The 21,476-nt window shown below is 34.0% G+C and overlaps 1 protein-coding gene across 4 annotated transcripts in view; it reads right to left on the reverse strand.

Moving 5' to 3' along the window:
* LOC149785889 (uncharacterized) overlaps positions 1-21,476 on the reverse strand; it is a 243,980-nt gene that overhangs the window by 38,678 nt on the left and 183,826 nt on the right. For 3 of the 4 annotated variants that reach the window (XM_089979882.1, XM_089979883.1, XM_089979880.1), the window contains 2 exons: positions 17,005-17,142; positions 9,514-9,684 (listed from right to left, as the gene is read on the reverse strand). In XM_089979882.1, the coding sequence (XP_089836008.1) occupies positions 9,514-9,684; positions 17,005-17,142 (309 nt within the window). The remainder of the gene's footprint in view (positions 1-9,513; positions 9,685-17,004; positions 17,143-21,476) is intronic. The other variant, XM_089979881.1, reaches the window with a different exon arrangement.

Here is a 21,476-nt window from a genome sequence, read left to right on the forward strand (position 1 = left end):
TCCAATCATCTAAACTATTCTCAATCATTTAAAGTTCTATGTGTCATAATTAGCAGTAAGTTTTGTTTACATGAGCAAAATACATAAAACACAACCTTGGTATTGGTTCTAATACATTACTAGACAACGTTTTTCCTTACTGCATGTATTAAAGTTTTTTGCTGTTATTAAGTATCAATTTCCACTTCTTCTGCTAATCAATACACAAACTTACAGCCTACAGCAAAGTTTTGATAATAGTCACATGATGGTTGTCCCCAAATTTGAAAATGGAAAGCAATGCATAGTGCATACACAATATGGTATGGCATGAAGTAACAATACCATCAATTTTCAAGTAGAAGATTTGTTGACACCAGTTGACCCAATCGAGCCTTGATCTGATTTAACATCCTATGTATTAGCCTGTCACTTAGTACATACAGTTGCTTATAGGTCGATGTTTTATTGTGTTTTTACTGAAGTTTTGATTCATGGAGAGCAGGGGTTGTATTATAATCACAACCTGCAAACAGTTTGACAACTCTAGGTGTAATACTGTCAATTCAAACATTTTTATGTTTTCATGCCTGTATTCTCATCAGTAAATATCGATATGAAATGCACTTTTCACTATGGTATGTTTGATACAATACATTTGGATATTAATAATTTGAAAATATTAAATTAAATATTATCCACCACAAAGTGAAGTGTCTGTCCTTCAATGTTATTCAACATGGGTGTTGACTAGTAAGTACAATGCTTCAAATTTTGTCCAGCAATCCTTATATATATGTTTTCTGTATATAGATTATTTGTGTTTGATACAGCAAAAGTTTTTATTTGATTTGTGCTTGCCTTTTTCATAAGCTATATTTGATTCCCAAGTGATATTTCCTGTTATTTGCCTGTACACATAGGACATTAAAACTTTAGCTTTCAAAGGCAGCACCTGCTTTGTTTTCCCACCTGACCTCTACTTTGATAGCGCTGTTAATGTGATACATGTTCTTTAGCCAAGTACTGTCCTATATTCAGTTCACTCTGGGTGCTTCTTATGAACAATTTAACAGCTTCTCTGGGTGTATCTGATCATAAGCCCTTGGCTTGTAAAGGCAGCACCCACATTTGTTTTCCATTTCACAATCCTTTGATTCAGCCACCAATTTTTGATATATGCTTGGTGCCAAGTAGTTAACTGTGGATACTTATCTTATTTTAAATCTCTGTGATACTGCTAAACAACTGACACCTGTTCTGCTGTGGTAATGAGATTTCAAGGACTGTATAATCAATAGCATCACTTTCAGATCCAAGCTCAGTTTCCACGTAAATAATGTTCCATCGTTCTAACTGGTTTCCACAACCATCATGTGTATGCAAAAAAAATGTGTATTACATCACTGCTTTTTGTTTTATTGATGAGTCTGGTTCCCGTAGTGGTGTTTAATATCATCCTGCCAAATCGAAAGTCCACGGAGCAGGGAACTAGACTAACTGTTGATACACCACCTAACAAGATTCCTTCTTTTAAAAAATGAGCGACATTTATTTCGTGAGACAATCATCTACGTCAAAACTCAATTTTTGTATTGTTCAATTAGTACAATATTGATGTCATGATTTCATTGGAAGTAATACTGAAACTTGTCATCTTTGAGGACATCTCTAAGTGCCATTTCAAGCTTTTTCTGAAACTTTCTTGCCCACAAAGGTCCATGTCTGTGAAATTAAGCTCTTTATTTACGAAGTATTCATTTCGCTTGGCTGCCTTGTTATCTTTGATCATAGTTATGAAAGAGCCAGTTAATTTAAGGTAGTTTATATTACAGACACAATAACATTTATAAGTGTTCGATTGATCAAATGAAGTGTGTTCACCTGACATACGACTGGGGCTCTTAGATTTTAAATTTGTAGCATTTTTGTGCCTTTTAACTTTTCTTTTATTCTGCCTCCTTTATTTCATTCAAAAGACATAATTAATGTGATAATACAAAAGAGGCCAGCTTTTAATTCAGTGCAACAATACAACAAATACTTTCTGAAGTCAGTTATCAATACACAGTCGGCACTTCATTAGGTTCTCAGAGATATGCTTGCAGACATAGCTGTTATGATAGATTGACACATTTTACATTTAATTACAAGAGGACACATTGCATTTATGAAGATTACACTTAAAAGGAACTAAAAGATAAAACTAGAACACAAATTTCAATAGATAAAAAATTATTTAATTTGTATTTATTTATTGAAGTACTGCCACCACTTGACGTAAGTAACATTTTCATTGATCAAAATTTCCTTACATTTCGTTAATTGCAGTGTACTAGGAATGTTGTTTGGAAATAAAATGTAAAAAATTGTTTGACCTATTTTTAACTTTGATATTTCATAGTGTTGATTAAAATTTCCAGTTCATATCTATTATTTTCGACAAAAAAACGAGTGATACATCTAGGTTTCTGTTACCAATTTAGTTTCCGATTTTCTTCAAGTTCAACAAATAGGGAACAATTTGGGGGGTATTTTCTAGCTAAAAAATTGGATCCACACCTGACCTCACATTATAAGTGGGATCGCAAGTTATCAGGGCATGAGTTATCGAGGGAGTGGTGTATGTTGATATGCTGGAAAATTTAATGGTACACCAAACTGGTGACAAAACTATGACAAAAAAGTCAAAAAAGTCTTTGGAAAATGATAAAGAACATTTCAATAAGGTATGAAACAGTTTAGTTGAAAGTGAAATCATTCCTCATGTTTAAATGCAAGGTTGTGCTTTAAGAAAAATGCCAAGTGGAGTTGTTGTAACTGTTAACCCTAAGGGATGGGTAGATGAGGCAATTTAAAACCAAAGACTACTTGTGTGGGACACATTTTGAGCAGATTCATTGCAGCCGGTGAACTGAAGTTGTTCTTATATCAAACATACCAAGCCGTGATTTCTAGTGTCATTAAGTCTGTACTGCAACCATTGGTTGTTTGCTTAAACAATTCATTTAAGGCAAATATGCCAAAACAGTTTCACAGTTGGATTGAAGATGGATCCATTGAACTGAAAAAAGGCAAGAAACCTCAAACATCCAGGGAATGATTTGGTATCTCAATGAGCAATGCATAGAAGGAAAATTTAATTAGATATGGTGGTCAAGTCATTTAAGACAGTCGTGTGGAATCTTGAATGCTAAGGATGGTTGTTGTTGATGTAGATCTGGCGTTTCACAGCATAGCAACACCAGTAGGTTATTTTACCAATGAGGCAATTAGTGTAACAGCCTTGCCCAAGGACACATCAAGGTCGATTGAATGGTCAGATTCAAACCTGCACCTTTTTGGCAACATGTCCAGCATGCTAACCTCTGTGGCAGTGCACTTGGATTGGTGATGAACTCTACAGTAATCTCATTCAATTGAGAATTTCATGTTGTTTTTTCAGAGTTTATTGTGGTATAAACTGTCAGCTGCCAAATCACACCCAAAGGGCATTATATAAGCTTTGTGAGTCAGCAACTGACAGTTTATACCATGATAAACTCAGGAAAAACAACATTAATCTCTTATTATTGCAATTCTTTATAATACTATTTATTTGTTTATTTTGTTTTTTTAAAGATATTTCCTATCAGTTTAGGCCCCTTACTGAAGCATATTTAATTCTTGTTGTTACATAGCTATTTATGGAACAGGGATTCTCCATCTGCAATGTAATAGCCACATCAACATCAAAAACAAATAATTCTACCAATGGTAGGCAATCTAAAGTTTGAACATTCCACAGCATAACTTAATCTTTTATATAAATTGGCATATATAATCTGAGTAGAAGATAATCTTAATCTTTTATATAAATTGACATATATCATCTGAGTAGAAGATAATCTTAATCTTTTATCTAAATATAATCTGAGTAGAAGTTCAGTATTCAAAGCAAAGGATGTGTTCTTTAGTTTGACATATGTATGACTCTTGAATTTGATGCTTTCATCAGTTCGATGTGACGTTGCAAAATCGTTATTGTCCAGACATGTGAGTAACCAATTTTCCTTTCTTTAAATCTATTTTCATGTTCATTTACAGTTTACATTACCTAGAGTTACAAATGAAAGTAAGACTATTGGTAAATGGTTATAGTGTTAAGGGTCAATAGTCAAACAGTGCAAGACACTGACCATGAAAGGAGATGGGAGTAGCTGGATTTTTACCCACCCACCACCACATCATAACTATGAGATCAGCATCTCGGACTGTGAATCAAACTGTTATAATGTTAGTCTTTTAACCCCACCTCTTGCCAATTCCCATATCCATTTACCTATAGTTTTAAATTCATCTGCAATGAGCTTCAGTGAATATATTCTATAAACAGATTTAATAGATCTAAAATGCAAAGCATTATGGATTTTATTTCATGAAGATAGATCAAATGTGTGTCAAATCTCAAAACACTGGTTTGTGTGTGTGTGTGTATGTATGTGTGTATATATATATATATATATATATATATATATATATATATATATATATATATATATATATATATATATATATATCCTGGGACTTTAGCTTGTTTATTTTTCCAAAATGCATTGCTGAAACAATGACAATAAGTGAACTCCAAGTAAACCCTACCAGACAGATTTGATTTGCAATGTATACCTGAACTTTTAAAAGGGTCAAAGAGAAATTAAGTTTTTGAAGCCCTAAAGGGGAGGGGGGCATTTACTGTCAGGATGACTTATAATAGGGTATATAAGTAACTCACCATAATGTATAATGGAACTTTATCAATGAGAAGCATTTAAAATAGCATACATGTGATTCTACTGGCAGTAGTCTAAGAATACCATTGTAAGGACCATCTACCACACATAGCTTTCCATAGTTTAAATCTACTGCTTTTGAAAAATAAAAGAATTGGGGGGGGGATAACCAGCCACAACCAAGCTGGGGACTGGAAAGGTTCCACCAGAACCAATCTGCTGGGGACTGGAAAGGTTCCACTAGAATCATGACTGGTGTGATGATGTGCAGTAATGAAATAGGAATAGAACAGCAGAGAAGTGTACACAGCAAGCTTTTAATGGATTGCCTTATTGTTGGAATTTGGGGAGTTTGAGGTTTTATAAGTAATAATGGGATGAAAGGAAATCCACCATCCTCTTCTGAGCCTTTGATGAAAATTGGTAAAGCCAAGATGAAATGGAGAGATCAGCCATAAAAAAATGATTATTTAATTGCTGTATTGTTCAAAATGTTTCAAGAGGATTATTTAAAAACAGCTCTTAGATTTTTAAAATTCATGTCAAAATGCCAAAACATGTGCTGTCTGCCAATGCTACATGTAAGAAACCACCAGCTAAGAAATATACAACAAATTCAATGATGACTGGATATCAGAGTTCAAGTTAGTGCAGGCAGGCAGCATTGGTCCTGAATCCGAATTGTGTTTCAGAGGTAAGCATCTTTTGTATTTTATAAATTCCTTCAAGTTTTCATTCACATTAATTACACTGGACAACAAATTTTTACAAAAGTCATGTTACTGAAATAAAATTAGTCAATTCTTATCAATTTTTATGTGCTGAACACGAATATGACAGTCAAATTGCAAAATTGGCTCTAGTTTTTTTGTAATCTGCAAGAAATTAATGTTTACATAACGAAATGCATTCCAATAGTAAAAGGTCAACTGTAATAGCCTACCTATAAAAAATCAAGTCATTGACTACATCTTAGATTTCTTCGCCTGTCTCTTGTACAGCTGTTCGGGAGCATCTCTGAGGAGTGTCCAGCAGTAGTCAGCCAGCATTGTAGTGGACCATTTTCCCTGGTATCTTTGTTCCATTGTTGCGATATCTTGATGAAAACGTTCGCCGTGTTCATCACTAACAATACCACAGTTGCTAGGAAAGAAATCCAAATGGGAATGAAGGAAGTGAATCTTTAGAGACATATTGCAGCCAAGTTTCTTATACTTCATCAACATGTCTTCTACTAGTTCCTTATAGTTTTCTGCCCTAACATTTCCGAGGAAGTTTGTAGAAACTAGGCGAAAAGCATTCCATGCTTGTTTCACGTCACCTTCCAGCAAGTTGTTGAACCAGTCATCTTTGAAAAGCTCTCGAATCTGAGGACCCACAAAAACTCCCTCTTTAATCTTTGCTTCGCTGAGTCGAGGGAATTTTTCATGCAGGTATCGGAATGCTGGCAAAGTCCGGTCAATGGCTTTCACGAAGTTCTTCATCAAACCTAGTTTGATGTGAAGGGGTGGTAGCAAGATTTTCTGAGCCTCAACCAGAGCTGGGTGTTGGATATTCTTCTCTCCAATGGCTACATTCTGCCTGTGAGTCCATTCCTTCCTCATGTAGTGCATTTCCCTTGCTCGGCTATCCCACTCGCATAAGAAACACATGTATTTTGTATATCCTTGCTGCAGTCCCATTAAAAGGGCAACTACCTTCAAATCACCACAGAGGTGCCAGCTGTACTTGTTATACTCAATGGAATTCAGTAGCTGCCTTAAGTTATCGTATGTCTCTTTCATGTGGACAGCATACGCTACTGGAATAGATGGAAGAATGTTTCCATTGTGCAAAAGCACAGCCTTGAGACTCAGTTTCGAAGAGTCCACAAATAGTCTCCATTCTTGTGGGTCATGAGTGATTTTTAAAGCATTCATGAGGCCCTCAATATCGGAACAGAATATCAGATTACTTTCCTTTCTGAAGAAAGGCTCCAATTGCTGGTGGCGCTTTCGATATGCAGTAATTGTGACATCTTCTTCTAGAAGATTCCATTGTTGGAGTCTTGATCCTAACAATTCTGCCTTGTTCTTTGATAAGTCCAAATCACGAATCAGGTCATTTAGTTCTTCCTGTGTTATTCTGTGTGGGGTTGATGATGCACCACAGTGAAAATCTGGATCACTGCATGCTGATGGACCAGGAGAAGAACAGGTCGACTCACCTTTGTCTTCGTCAGATGAATCAAGAGAATATTCTGCTGGAGGTTCTGGAATAGGAAGTCCCTCACCATGTGGAACTGGTCTCAATGCAGACGGAATGTTTGGGTAGACTATTCTCGACTTCTTTCGCTTCGTTATTCCGCCGGAAAGAGGAGGAACCAAGCAGAAGTAACAGTCATTTAGGTGGTTGCTTGGCTGTCTCCACACCATTGGGACTGCAAACGGCATTGATGACCTTTTGCAATTCAACCACTGTGAAAGCTGTGTTGTACATGTAGCACAGCATATATGCGGAGCCCAAGGCTTGTCTTGGTCACCAACCTTGCATCCGAAGTAAAGATGATATGCCTTCTTCACTTGAGAATTGATACTTTTCTTCTGGTTGGCAAATGTCACTTCCCCACAAATATAGCAAAAATTGTCCGCGGTATTAACACACTTTCGAGGCATTACTGTTCTTTATTGTAAGTAAATGGATAAAATAATAAGTTTTATGTAACAGTAGCTTGAACTGTCTCGCACAACGTCTAAAATATTTTAAATGCTGAACCTATCTGATTGGGCTTTATATAGTACACTGCTTACGTCAGCTTCAGCAGCCGCCTGGCATTAGTATAATAGGCCTACACATGTATAGTACACTGCTGACGTCAACTTACTTCAGCAGCCGCATGGCATTAGTATTGCATTGCATCAGAAAATGATGCAATCAACTGTGGATGATGTGAGCATGATGGTATTATGCAATGTTACATCATTATTCCGGATGTTGCTGCAGTCCTACTGGAGAAATTTACACAGTGAAACATAGAAAATGAGGTATATGAATATCTTCAAAACGAGAGCCAATACAAATTTTTCACGGTTATATTCGTGTTCGGCACACCAAAATACTACAGATTAGGGCCTTTTCAAGTCAGTAATGATTTCACTGTTGACCAGTGTTACTTTCCAGCCCAAAAATATATCACCTAAAATATATTATATGATAATTAATTTTAAATTAGGGATACATTATTCTGAACAGCAGAAATACATCATGCATTAATTTTAATGCTTATTACAATTCTAAATCAATACCTACTTTTTATTTTATTTAAAGTGGTGAAACCTGCCAACAGATTTTTACATCAGGGCCAAGAAGAGAAAGACGCCCTTGAGGATGAGGTTCAGAAATACATCTTAAGACCAAGTCGAGTTCTACCTCCTCTGGGTAGACAAGCTTGGAGAATTATTGGAGAGCAGTCAGCAACCTTACAAACCCAGCAACAAGAAAACTGAAGTTGGAACTTTGCAGACAGAGCTTGGCTGTTCTGTCATTATGTCATTCTGATGCTGATACAGAGAGGACATTTTCCAAGCTAGGCAAAATGCAAAGTGATTCAAGGGGAAATCTTAAAAAGAGAACTGTTGAGATCCTGTTAAGTGTGAACCTTATTAATCACAGTGGATGTCATCAGTAGTCTCCAGACAGTGATTTTGTGTGTGTGTGTGTGTGTGTGTGTGTGTGTGTGTGTTTGCAAACAAATATTATAAACAACTCTTCTGTTTTCATTATTGACAATATACCAACTTATATTAATTATTATTTTAAAATTTTCATCAGAATTTGAATCTGATCTGTGTTCAAGTCTGGTTGTTTTATTCAAGTATGAAGAGAAAAAATATTATGGAAAAAAGCACTTGTTTTGTTTTCAATCCCCATAAAACAAAATTTATACTGATAAATATCTACTGGTTTAGAAGCCAATCTAATTATCAAAGTTTGTAAATTTACTGGTTTGAAATACTGTTTCTGTCACATATATGAAATAGGAAAATTTTGTTTTGAACAAGTGCACACCCTTATTTCTGCCAGACAGACTCATTCTGGAGGTGATCACTCTTCCAGTGTATCACTGGTTCATTTTGAGGCATATGCAATTCTAGTTGACTAACAAATGTCTTAAAAGGTGAAAGGTCATAGCCTGAGAGTAAAATATATGCATTTATTGATGCAGAATATTGTGAAAATCAGGTCACACAACTTTAAAATAGACAATTTAGGCTGCTGTAAATATTGTGAAATCATGTCACACAACTTTGAAATGGACAATTTAGACTGCAGTAAATATTGTGAAATCATGTCACACAACTTTTAAATGGACAATTTAGACTGCAGTAAATATTGTGAAATCAGGTCACACAACTTTAAAATAGACAATTTAGACTGCAGTAAATATTGTGAGAGTAAAATATATGCATTTATTGATGCAGAATATTGTGAAAATCAGGTCACACAACTTTAAAATAGACAATTTAGACTGCAGTAAATACTGTCAAAATCAGGTCACACAACTTTAAAATAGACAATTTAGACTGCAGTAAATATTGTGAAATCATGTCACACAACTTTCAAATGGACAGTTTAGACTGCAGTAAATATTGTGAAAATCATGTCACAACTTTGAAATGGACAATTTAGGCTACAGAATAATGTGTAACTGACCTCAGTAAATGCACACTAAAATAGACGTCTTTCATCATTTGCATCAGATGCTTTATATGCCAGTTAAATTTACCTGAATGCCCAAACCCTGTAAATCCACCAGTTCCTGTCCCACCACCAGTCATTCCTGTCCCTGTCCCAGTGCCAGTTCCTGTCCCACCACCAGTCATTCCTGTCCCTGTCCCAGTTCCTGTCCCACTACCAGTCATTCCTGTTCCTGTCCCAATGCCAGTGCCTGTACCACCTGTAATGAAAAGAGATATACAAGTAGTTATGTTTAATATGTAATGAACTGTGAACTGCACAAACCCAGACCCTGTATTCAAAAAAACGTCTGAAAAAGAGACCTTAATATCAGCTCTGATATATGGTTGAAATTTTTGTTTCTTTACTAAGGTACCAAAGTTAGGAATATCCTAAATTTTTCATCATCCTAACTTCATTATAATCAAAGTGACACTAATGATAAGAACAATCCTAAAGCTATTTTGAAAGTATTTAATGAACTGGGATCTAGAAAATCAAAAAACACCAATATTCCATCAGTGAACATTGACCGTTTATACATCAGTAACTCTTATTACAAATACACTGATATTCCATCACTGAACATTGACAATTTATACAAAAATAACTCTTCTTACAAATATACTAATATTCCATCACTGAACATTGACAGATTATACACCAATAACACTTATTACCAAAACACTGATATTCCATCACTGAACATTGAAAATTTATACACCAATAACTCTTCTTACAAATACACTGATATTCCATCACTGAACATTGACAGAGTGTACATCAATAACTCTTATTACAAATACACTGATATTCCATCACTGAACATTGACAGAGTGTACATCAATAACTCTTATTACAAATACACTGATATTCCAACACTGAACATTGACAGATTATACACCAATAACTCTTCTTACAAATACACTGACATTCCATCACTGAACATTGACAGATTCTATATCAATAACTCTTATTACAAATACACTGATATTCCATCACTGAACATTGACAGATTATACATCAATAACTCTTATTACACTGATATTCCATTACTGAACATTGACAGTTTTTATACAAAAACACATATTCCATCACTGAACACTGACAGTTTATACACCAAAAACTCTTATTACAAATACACTGATATTCCATCACTGAACACTGACAGTTTATACAAAAGTGCTGATATTCCAGCACTGAACATTGACAGATTATACACCAATACCTCTTGCAAAACCACAGATATTCCATCACTAAACATTGACAGTTTATAACAAAACACTGATATTCCATCACTGAACAATGACAGTTTATACTCGGATAACTCTTATTACAAATACACTTCTATTTCATCACTGAACATTGACAGTTTATAAAAAAACACTGATATTCCATCACTGAACCATGACAGATTATACATTAATACCTCTTACAAAAACACTGATATTCCATTACTGAACTTTGACAGTTTATACAAAAACACTGATCATCACTGAACAATGACTGTTTATATGTCAATAACTCTTACAAAAACACTGATATTCCATCACTGAACAATGACAGCTTATACATCAATAACTCTTACAAAAACACTGATATTCCATCACTGAACAATGACAGCTTATACAAAAACACTGATGCTCCATCAATGAACACTGACAGTTTGTACATCAATAACTCTTACAAATACAATGATGAACACTGACAGTTTATGCACCAATGACTCTTTCCAGGTTTACACACCATTTATTCTTTACAAATGGCAACAATTTTTAACAACTATTTGCAAATTAACCTAAAACTATACCAGATCACTCAGAGTTCATAGGATTTTGATTTTGCTTGGAATATTTACCAGAACATGATAGATTTGAAATTCCTTAAATAAATTTAATATTTGTTCTAAAATATTTACAAAACACCAACATAACAAAATAACAAAGCAACTGATGTGATAGGACCAAGGTTTTTCAAATCAACACCTGGTAAATTTCCCAATTTATGGAAAACTGAAAATTCAACTCCACATTGGCATGGACAAAAGAGGACTTAAAACAAAAATAAATTAAAAAATATGTACATAAATCATTTAGAATTTATGCCAATAACCAAAAACTTCTCCATGATAACTAATAAAGTTTTAGGCCAAATTATACATGTGAAGTCGCACTAATATCAATGGCTGATAAATGGCTGTGGGCCTTTGATTAAGGAAAAGAAGTTAGAATTGTTTATTGAATAATGTTTTTGAAATTTCCGATCATATTGATGATGAAATTTTCATAGGAAAACCCCAATCTTTATGACAATTATCACACACAGTTTTATTCATACTTAAATGACAAATTTCAAAAGTGGTTTTAAATGGACACATATCTGAATGTAAAAGAACCAACAGTGGTGTGCCACTAATATCTATACCTGGACCATCTTTGTCTTGTTAGTTTCATGAGTGACCGTCTCCTAAAGACATGAAATAAAGCATTATCAACTAATCTACATGCTGAAGAGTCTACTTCATTTGCCAAGCACAGCTGTAAAAATAAACTACAAAGTAATCTTCAAATGTGGAGTAAGAAATACAGCATGGATGTAACTGAAGACGAATCAAAAGTTTCATTAATAACCACACAGAAAAAGATCAAAATTATTAACAGATGACTTTACCCGTTTCTCTAATAATGAAAAATTGAAAGTGTCTTCCAAGGGCAAAATTCTTTCCATTCTAATTAACAATAATTTACTTTGGTTTGATTATTTAAGTTTAATTACAACAAAAGTAATTATGGTATGTCTGTAATCATGAATACAATTTATGTGTGTTTTTAATTAGTCTACATCTGAAATCATGAATAAAATTTATACATGTTATTAATTAGTCTACATTTGTAATCATGAATACAATTTATACGTGTTTTTAGTTATTCTACATCTCTAATCATGAATACAATTTATATGTGTTTTTAATTAGTCTACATCTGTAATCATGAATAAAATTTATACGTGTTTTTAATTAGTCTACATTGGAAATCATGAATACAATTTATATGTGTTTTTAGTTATTCTACATGTGTAATCATGAATACAATTTATATGTGTTTTTAGTTATTCTACATCTGTAACCATGAATACAATTTATACGTATTTTTAATTAAGCTACATCTGTAATGTGTATACACATGAATGTGCATGTGTGTGTTGTGTAAGAAAGGTAGTGATTAAACTGTCTGTCTGTCTGTCTGTCTGTCTGTCTCTCTCTCTTTATATATATATATCTGCTAACTAAATCAATCACTCCCATTAAATAAAGTGTGTATTATCAGTTCTATCTGGTAAATGACTGATTTACCTACCCTTGTTAAATAAAGTCTGTATTATTAGTGCTAATTTGTAACTGATTTACCTACCCTTGTTAGATGAAGTTTATATCATTAGTGCTAATTTGTAATTGATTTACCTACCCTTGTTAGATAAAGTCTGTATTATTAGTGCTAATTTGTAACTTATTTACCTACCTTGTTAGATAAAGTTTGTATCATTAGTGCTAATTTGTAATGTATTTACCTACCCTTGTTAGATAAAGTCTATATCATTAGTGCTAATTTGTAACTGATTTACCTACCCTTGTTAGATAAAAGTCTATTTCATTAGTGCTAATTTGTAATTGATTTACCTACCCTAAATAAAGTCTGTATTATTATTAGAGTAAGAAATTATCTGAATTTTTAGTTTGTGTTTTGCACTGAAACATTTTGCGAATACCAGCCAAGACCTGCCTTGGTATAATGCAGCTGCAGATATGAGTCTACACTATCTATCTTATGAATTCAAGCAAACAGTATATATCCCAATGTACAATTTGCAATGTACCCAACTATCTAATGAATTCAAGCAAACAGTATATATCCCAATGTACAATTTGCAATGTACCCATCTATCTATGAATTCAAGCAAACAGTATATATCCCAATGTACAATTTGCAATGTACCCAACTATCTTATGAATTCAAGCAAACAATATATATCCCAATGTACAATTTGCAATGTCCCCATCTATCTTATGAATTCAAGCAAACAGTATATATCCCAATGTACAATTTGCAATGTACCCAACTATCTTATGAATTCAAGCAAACAGTATATATCCCAATGTACGATTTGCAATGTACCCAACTATCTTATGAATTCAAGCAAACAGTATATATCCCAATGTACAATTTGCAATGTACCCAACTATCTTATGAATTCAAGCAAACAGTATATATCCCAATGTACAATTTGCAATGTACCCAACTATCTTATGAATTCAAGCAAACAGTATATATCCCAATGTACAACTCCAGTAAATACACTATATCTTATGAATACGAGCAAATAGCATAGATCTCAATGTGCAACTGCAATATATAACCTGGCTATCTTATGAATTCAAGCAAACAGTATATATCCCAATGGACAATTACAGTATATACACCATCTATTTTATGAATTCAACAAACAGAAAAGATCCCAATGTATAATTGCAATGTATAATATATCTATGTTACAAATTCAAGCAACAGCATGGACACCAAACTATAATTGTTACATATACACTGTCTATCTTATGAATTCAAACAAACAGCATAGATCCCAAATTACAGTTGAAATTTATTGTTATGACTAAGGGCTTAAACTCAAAAAACATGATTATGTAAAAGCCAAACAAGCATTCAAATTTTCCAAAATGCATACTTATTTATACAAAATATAAAATCAGAGTGAAAGAATTAAAAACAATTTGCAATGTATAAATTCTTAGAATATGATCCTATAATCCTAATCCTATAAATTTCTCACTGACCTGGAAACTGTTCCAAGGCATTTTAAAGGAATCTTCTAGAATGCTTGTTATGTATAATTGATTTGGTTATATCTGATCTAATATATATTTATTTTAATTTAATTGTTTGTTTGTCGGTTTTAATTTTTTAAATTTTTTATTACATGCTATTGTAATGTAAATGTATTCACTGGAGATACTTTTTCCAGAAAATAATTTGACCTTGACTGTTCATTTTGTAAACAACCAGGTGTTGATCTGCATCCTGACCTTGATTCAAAATCAGTAACAACCACGTAAATAAGTTCCATTTTTATTTTAAAATGATTGGTTGTTGTCAAGGTCTTGATGGGACTATGTTTTTAAGATGTAATTTTTTTTATTTTTTTATTTCTTAGAGTAAAATGATTGGTTGTTGTCAAGGCCACACTGGGTGTATGTGATCTTTAACAAGTACATAATTTCAACATGGTTCTTGAACATGATCATGTGACCTCCATTTTGCAGTTTGGAATACGATATAACCATTGTTTTGGAGATTCTCAGTGGAAGCTGGGCTTTTTTCTTATGCAGGAAGTTGTATGTTGTGCTGTTTGGCATTATTGCAGATTACTTGGATTCAAAATGATTAATTCTTTTTCATGGAAAATATGTGTGCTCATGTGAAATTGTTAAACAAGGACAGTTTTTATAAAAATTTATTTGGATTTCCAAAACTGGAGTGATAATTCTTGTTTCTACAAGAAACTGTAGACTTCAGCACTACAGGTTACAGCATATGTCATTGTCTTCCATCCTTGATTCTTCCTCAGGACTCGAACTTGAAATCATTAGAATATTTTGTTATTAGGACTTAAAAAAATTTAGTCGTGGATTATTCTTAGATTATTTTTGGATTTGATTCTTAAAATTGTAAGTTCATATTTTTTCATTTGTACAGAATTTTTCCAGGAAAATAAATTATTATATTCTTTTTAAAGCTTGCTGTTGTCACTTTTTCTTGTGTTACTGTTTATTTGAGCCTAAACATGTAACATAAGACTTATGTGTTACCATAACACAACTGAATTTAACAGAACTATTAATCCAAATGTTTTTACTTCAATGTAATCTTGTAAATCACTAGTTTCCTTGCAATGGCTTTTATAAACACTGGTGCAAATATGCAAGAATAAAATAAATGGTGCGTATGTTCATTATATAGCATCCACTTGCATTCAAATAAACAATCTCTGATTCACAATAATTTCTAGGATAATTTGAATATTATTCCCTTTCAATATAACTTGGTCATCAACATATACAAACAGCCCTGTTCTGACCTTTAAATCTCACTGAACCAATCAAATGCTAGAGTGCACATATTAGTTCTCCATAGGGCTATTTCACTTTGAATTACAAACTTTATGTGACCCTCATTCATTCTTGACCTGCTTAGTTGTTAATTTCAGCTTAGCAACTTAGCAATCAGCCTTGTCATGAATGAAACTCTTACAATGAAGAGTGTGTGTGTGTGTGTGATTTGGACTTTCAACGTAGCTTTAACAATTTCTCAGCCATATCGCTATGTCTGCAGTGTAGCATTTTATAGTGAGGTCAACCACTTTGGCATCATGAAACAGACATTTAGCAGTTTATAGTGAGGTCTACCACTTTGGCATCATGCCGCAGACATTTAGCATTATGTCCCACCCAGTCACATACAACGAAGTATAATATACTTGTACATTAGTACTAACCATTGAATTAAAGGATTTCAAATATAATTTCAAGGTCTCAAATGACTTAGATAAGAATTAGTACAAATTCAAAAAGATGATCCGTAATTCTGTAGCAGCATAGATCTTCTGTCTTATGAATTCAAGCAAACAACATATATCCCAATGTACAAAATAATAAGTCATATCCCAGTCTGTGATGTAATTATACACAGGTACAAACTACCAAGATATTCAAATGGTAAAATAAACAGTCAAATCGTTTGAATGATTCCCTGTTAAATACATACAACATTGTACTCGAAACAGTCAGTATAAATGTGCTGCAAAATTGTTGAAAGTAAAATTTAAATTTTTGTTTTGTTCTTTAAGGACATATTTGATATATTGTTGGTCATGTTATGCAGAGGAAGGAGAGATAATTCCCTTTCCACACTGGCAGACAACCTGGGTTTGCTGGGTGAACTGAACCCATAACCCTTGGATCACAAGTCCAATACTTTATCAGCTACGCTACTGTGTAAACAATGCTCAACCAGCCAAGCTACTGTGTGAACAATGCTCAACCAGCCAAGCTACTGTGTGAACAATGCTCAACCAGCCAAGCTACTGTGTGAACAATGCTTAACCAGAAAAGCTACTGTGTGAACAATGCTCAACCAGCTAAGCTACTGTGTGAACAATGTTCAACCAGCCAAGCTACTGTGTGAACAATGCTCAACCAGCTAAGCTACTGTGTGAAATTTTAATGCTCAACCAGCTAAGCTACTGTGTGAACAATGCTTAACCAGCCAAGCTACTTTGTGAACAATGCTCTGGATTGTATCTTTAATTCTGATTCCATATGTAGCATACAACTGTTGTGCTGAACACAATAAACTTCGTATTTCTTTCACTATGAGTGACTGAGAAAGACATACTGTGCAGTAACAGAGGGGTCCAATGTCCATGCCAAGAAAGTTACTGGAGAGAGAGGAGGATGGAAGAATATACTGACCACATAGGTTGCAGAAGACAGGGCAGTTAAGTGTAGCCCATGACATAAACTGTCCTGTGCAAGCAGAGGTTCCATACTGGGCACAGTTGGGGATCTTGTCTATGCATGGACCTGAGGTGGTGCTCACAGTCTGTTGACCTGAAATGAAATGTTTTAATAAATTATGTTTCTCTGAAAATATTTACCTGATCACATCAACATTAGGATATTACCCTATTCTGCTTCTGAATCCAGCCTCCCTAAAAGAAAAAGCAAGAGTCCAATGAACGGATTGATGCTCTACTGACAAAAATGAATTAAAGGAATTAAAAATAAGACCATTTCTTCCTTTTAACTGTTGAGTGTTAAAGCTATTTCTGATATTCTTCAGCTAAAACAAGATTTTCCAATTAGCTGCTATGGTGCACATATTGGATGACAGCTTGGCATACTTCTTCATAACCTGCCATATTCCCTGACAGTGCTGGTGGATTTTTTAGTCTCAAAAAGTGTGTTCTGAGGATGAGGATGGGGAGGTAACATGCATTACCAAACAAAACAAAAGGCAAATTATCAAACTGAAAATAAGCTATAATTTAATTTAGGTAATTTAAATCTGAATAAAAGAAATCAACTTGTCTGTTTTCTTCAAGGCATTTAAGGTACTTAAAAAGAAACACATAGTACTATCAAATATAATTACTATATACATATGCATGTATACAAACACTCCAATAACCAAAACCAAATTGACATTAAATAAAATCATACACCTAGTTAAATCCCATTGGATATATACAGGCTTAATATGAGACAGCATAGTCTCTATGGGTGGGGGGGGTTTGAAGGTGATGCAAGTGTCATTAGTGTTCATCTTTGTACTCACTAGGGACTGAATGGTACTCTAGCCCAAGGTTCTCTTAGTGAATCAGGGCAGAACCAAGTTATTCTTGACTACCATTGTTATAACTGAGTTATTCTTGACACCATAATGTAAGCATTGTCATAACTGTTATCCTTGATACCATAATGTAAGCATTGTCATAGCTGAGTTATTCTTGACACCATAAGCAAGCATTGTTATAACTGAGTTATTCTTGACACCATAATGTAAGCATTGTCATAACTGTTATCCTTGATACCATAATGTAAGCATTGTCATAACTGAGTTATTCTTGACACCATAAGCAAGCATTGTTATAACTGAGTTATTCTTGACACCATAATGTAAGCATTGTCATAACTGTTATCCTTGATACCATAATGTAAGCATTGTCATAACTGAGTTATTCTTGACACCATAAGCAAGCATTGTTATAACTGAGTTATTCTTGACACCATAATTTAAGCATTGTCATAACTGTTATCATTGATACCATAATGTAAGCATTGTCATAACTGAGTTATTCTTGACACCATAAGCAAGCATTGTTATAACTGAGTTATTCTTGACACCATAATTTAAGCATTGTCATAACTGTTATCATTGATACCATAATGTAAGCATTGTCATAACTGAGTTATTCTTGACACCATAAGTAAGCATTGTTATAAATGAGTTATTCTTGACACCATAATTTAAGTATTGTCATAAATGTTATCATTGATACCATAATGTAAGCATTGTCATAACTGAGTTATTCTTGACACCATAAGCAAGCATTGTTATAAATGAGTTATTCTTGACACCATAATTTAAGTATTGTCATAAATGTTATCATTGATACCATAATGTAAGCATTGTCATAACTGAGTTATTCTTGACACCATAAGCAAGCATTGTTATAACTGAGTTATTCTTGACACCATAAGCAAGCACTGTAATAACTGAGTTATTCTTAACACCATAATGTAAGCATTGTCATAACTGTATCTGATGGTGCAGTTTGACCATGAGATATATTTATCTCACTGAACAAATTAATACATATCGTATTTGGGACTGACTATTTCACTGGGGGGAAGTGGGGGAGGGGCCATAGTATTTTTAAGCTTAATGTGGAATTTACACATAATAGAGTAGTGATAAATGCCTCTGTCCAGTACAGGTGGGGAATTTACACATAATAGAGTAGTGATAAATGCCTCTGTCCAGTACAGGTGGGGAATTTACACATAATAGAGTAGTGATAAATGCCTCTGTCCAGTACAGGTGGGGAATTTACACATAATAGAGTAGTGATAAATGCCTCTGTCCAGTACAGGTGGGGAATTTACACATAATAGAGTAGTGATAAATGCCTCTGTCCAGTACAGGTGGGGAATTTACACATAATACAGTAGTGATAAATGCCTCTGTCCAGTACAGGTGGGGAATTTACATGTGATACAGTAGTGATAAATGCCTCTGTCCAGTACACGTGGGGAATTTACACATAATACAGTAGTGATAAATGCCTCTGTCCAGTACAGGTGGGGAATTTACATGTAATACAGTAGTGATAAATGCCTCTGTCCAGTACAGGTGGGGAATCTACATGTAATAGAGTAGTGATAAATGCCTCTGTCCAGTACAGGTGGGGAATTTACACATAATACAGTAGTGATAAATGCCTCTGTCCAGTACAGGTGGGGAATTAACATGTAATACAGTAGTGATAAAATGCCTCTGTCCAGTAATTTACACATAATAGAGTAGTGATAAATTCCTCTGTCCAGTACAGGTGGGGAATTTACACATAATACAGTAGTGATAAATGCCTCTGTCCAGTACAGGTGGGGAATTTACACATAATACAGTAGTGATAAATGCCTCTGTCCAGTACAGGTGGGGAATTTACATGTAATACAGTAGTGATAAATTCCTCTGTCCAGTACAGGTGGGGAATTTACACGTAATACATTAGTGATAAATGCCTCTGTCCAGTAATTTACACATAATAGAGTAGTGATAAATTCCTCTGTCCAGTACAGGTGGGGAATTTACATGTAATACAGTAGTGATAAAATGCCTCTGTCCAGTACAGGTGGGGAATTTACATGTAATTCAGTAGTGATAAAATGCCTCTGTCCAGTACAGGTGGGGAATTTACATGTAATACAGGAGTGATAAATGCCTCTGTCCAGTAAAGGTGGGCAATTTTTGCATAATACAGTAGTGATAAATGCCTCTGTCCATGATTATTATTATCTTTCACTCAATCTATTTTATGGATAAAATCATCCTGAAAATCATGGGTTAATTAATAATTAGTATTTAGCAAGATTAAGATAATTAATGAGGACTAGTCTGAATGTTCAGGTCAAAAGGTCAAATATATTTCATGCAGGTAGTGCTGCTATTTTCATGGATATCATACACTCCAGAATGTGTTATGTCAATATACTGTTTTGCAGAAAGTGCAAAGAATTATGTTTCCCCTTGCTGCTGTACTTCACAAAGAAAAACACTATCAACTAGGAGTTCTGAAAAATATTTTTGTCATATTTTGATTTCATTTTTGACAGCTTATTACTTCCAGAATCACCTTTAAAAATGAATCACACTTGAACACTATTCTGACAATTGAAATAATCATGCTTTGCATTTTATATATGGAGTAAAATCGGACTTCCAAGAAATGTTGCAATTGTTCACAAACTTGCAAATAATCTTTAACACAGATGACTTATCATTCAATTCAATGATGTGTAATAACTTTTGTTCTTAAAAATGAAGCTAGCATCTCTTTGATTTATCTATAACTTAAAAGAATTTGAGGTGTTCTACTTTGTGAAGTTTAATAATGCAAATTAGCGCAATGGGCTCCCCCAAAGCAGTCTTTAAAGGACTTAACACATCACCCTAGCTACTGCCAGCCAATTAAGTACCTGAAATGGTGGTTGTTTATATTGGACTTCCTTGCCTTTACTTGCCTCTATGACAAATTGCTGTAAAACCAGACCCAAGGATAATTTTATATAAACTCTAAGCAGGACTGTTTTACCATTTATAGATTCTATGGTCATATAATGAAGTGGTTTTAATTCTATTTTTTCCCCAAAGATTACTAAAATCCATTATTTTTTAAACACGACCATGTGGGGGGGGGTGAGGTTTGGGAGTAACAAATCGTGTTTTTAGTGTGACATGTTTAGGGCAAAGTAGACATTATTAGAAATGTTTTGGTGAAAAGCTCATCATAATGATCATCCATTAGGGAAGCAGTGACAACACAACTTTCTTTTTATGACCATCGTCAAGGCAGCCATATTGGAAGTATAACTGGTACCATTTTCATTTAGGACCAACTAGGTATCATAAGAAGTGAAAACCACATGTTGATATAGCCATTCAGTTGCATAGGTAACAATATTTTCAAGATATTGCTTTCATTTCAGGATAAATAATGATAGCAAATGTTTTAAGATGGCTGCTGTGGTTGCCATATAGAATGTCAGACTGGTACCATTTTCATTTAAGTCAAAATGGACATTATAAGAACTCTTCTGGTGAAAACATTACACTAATATGACTTCTTCTTCCAGTATCACTGTGGTAAGATTTTTATGAT

Source organism: Sinohyriopsis cumingii, chromosome 13 (assembly GCF_028554795.1).
Source record: "Sinohyriopsis cumingii isolate HCF-2022 chromosome 13, ASM2855479v2, whole genome shotgun sequence".
NCBI classification, from domain to species: Eukaryota; Metazoa; Mollusca; class Bivalvia; order Unionida; family Unionidae; genus Sinohyriopsis; species Sinohyriopsis cumingii.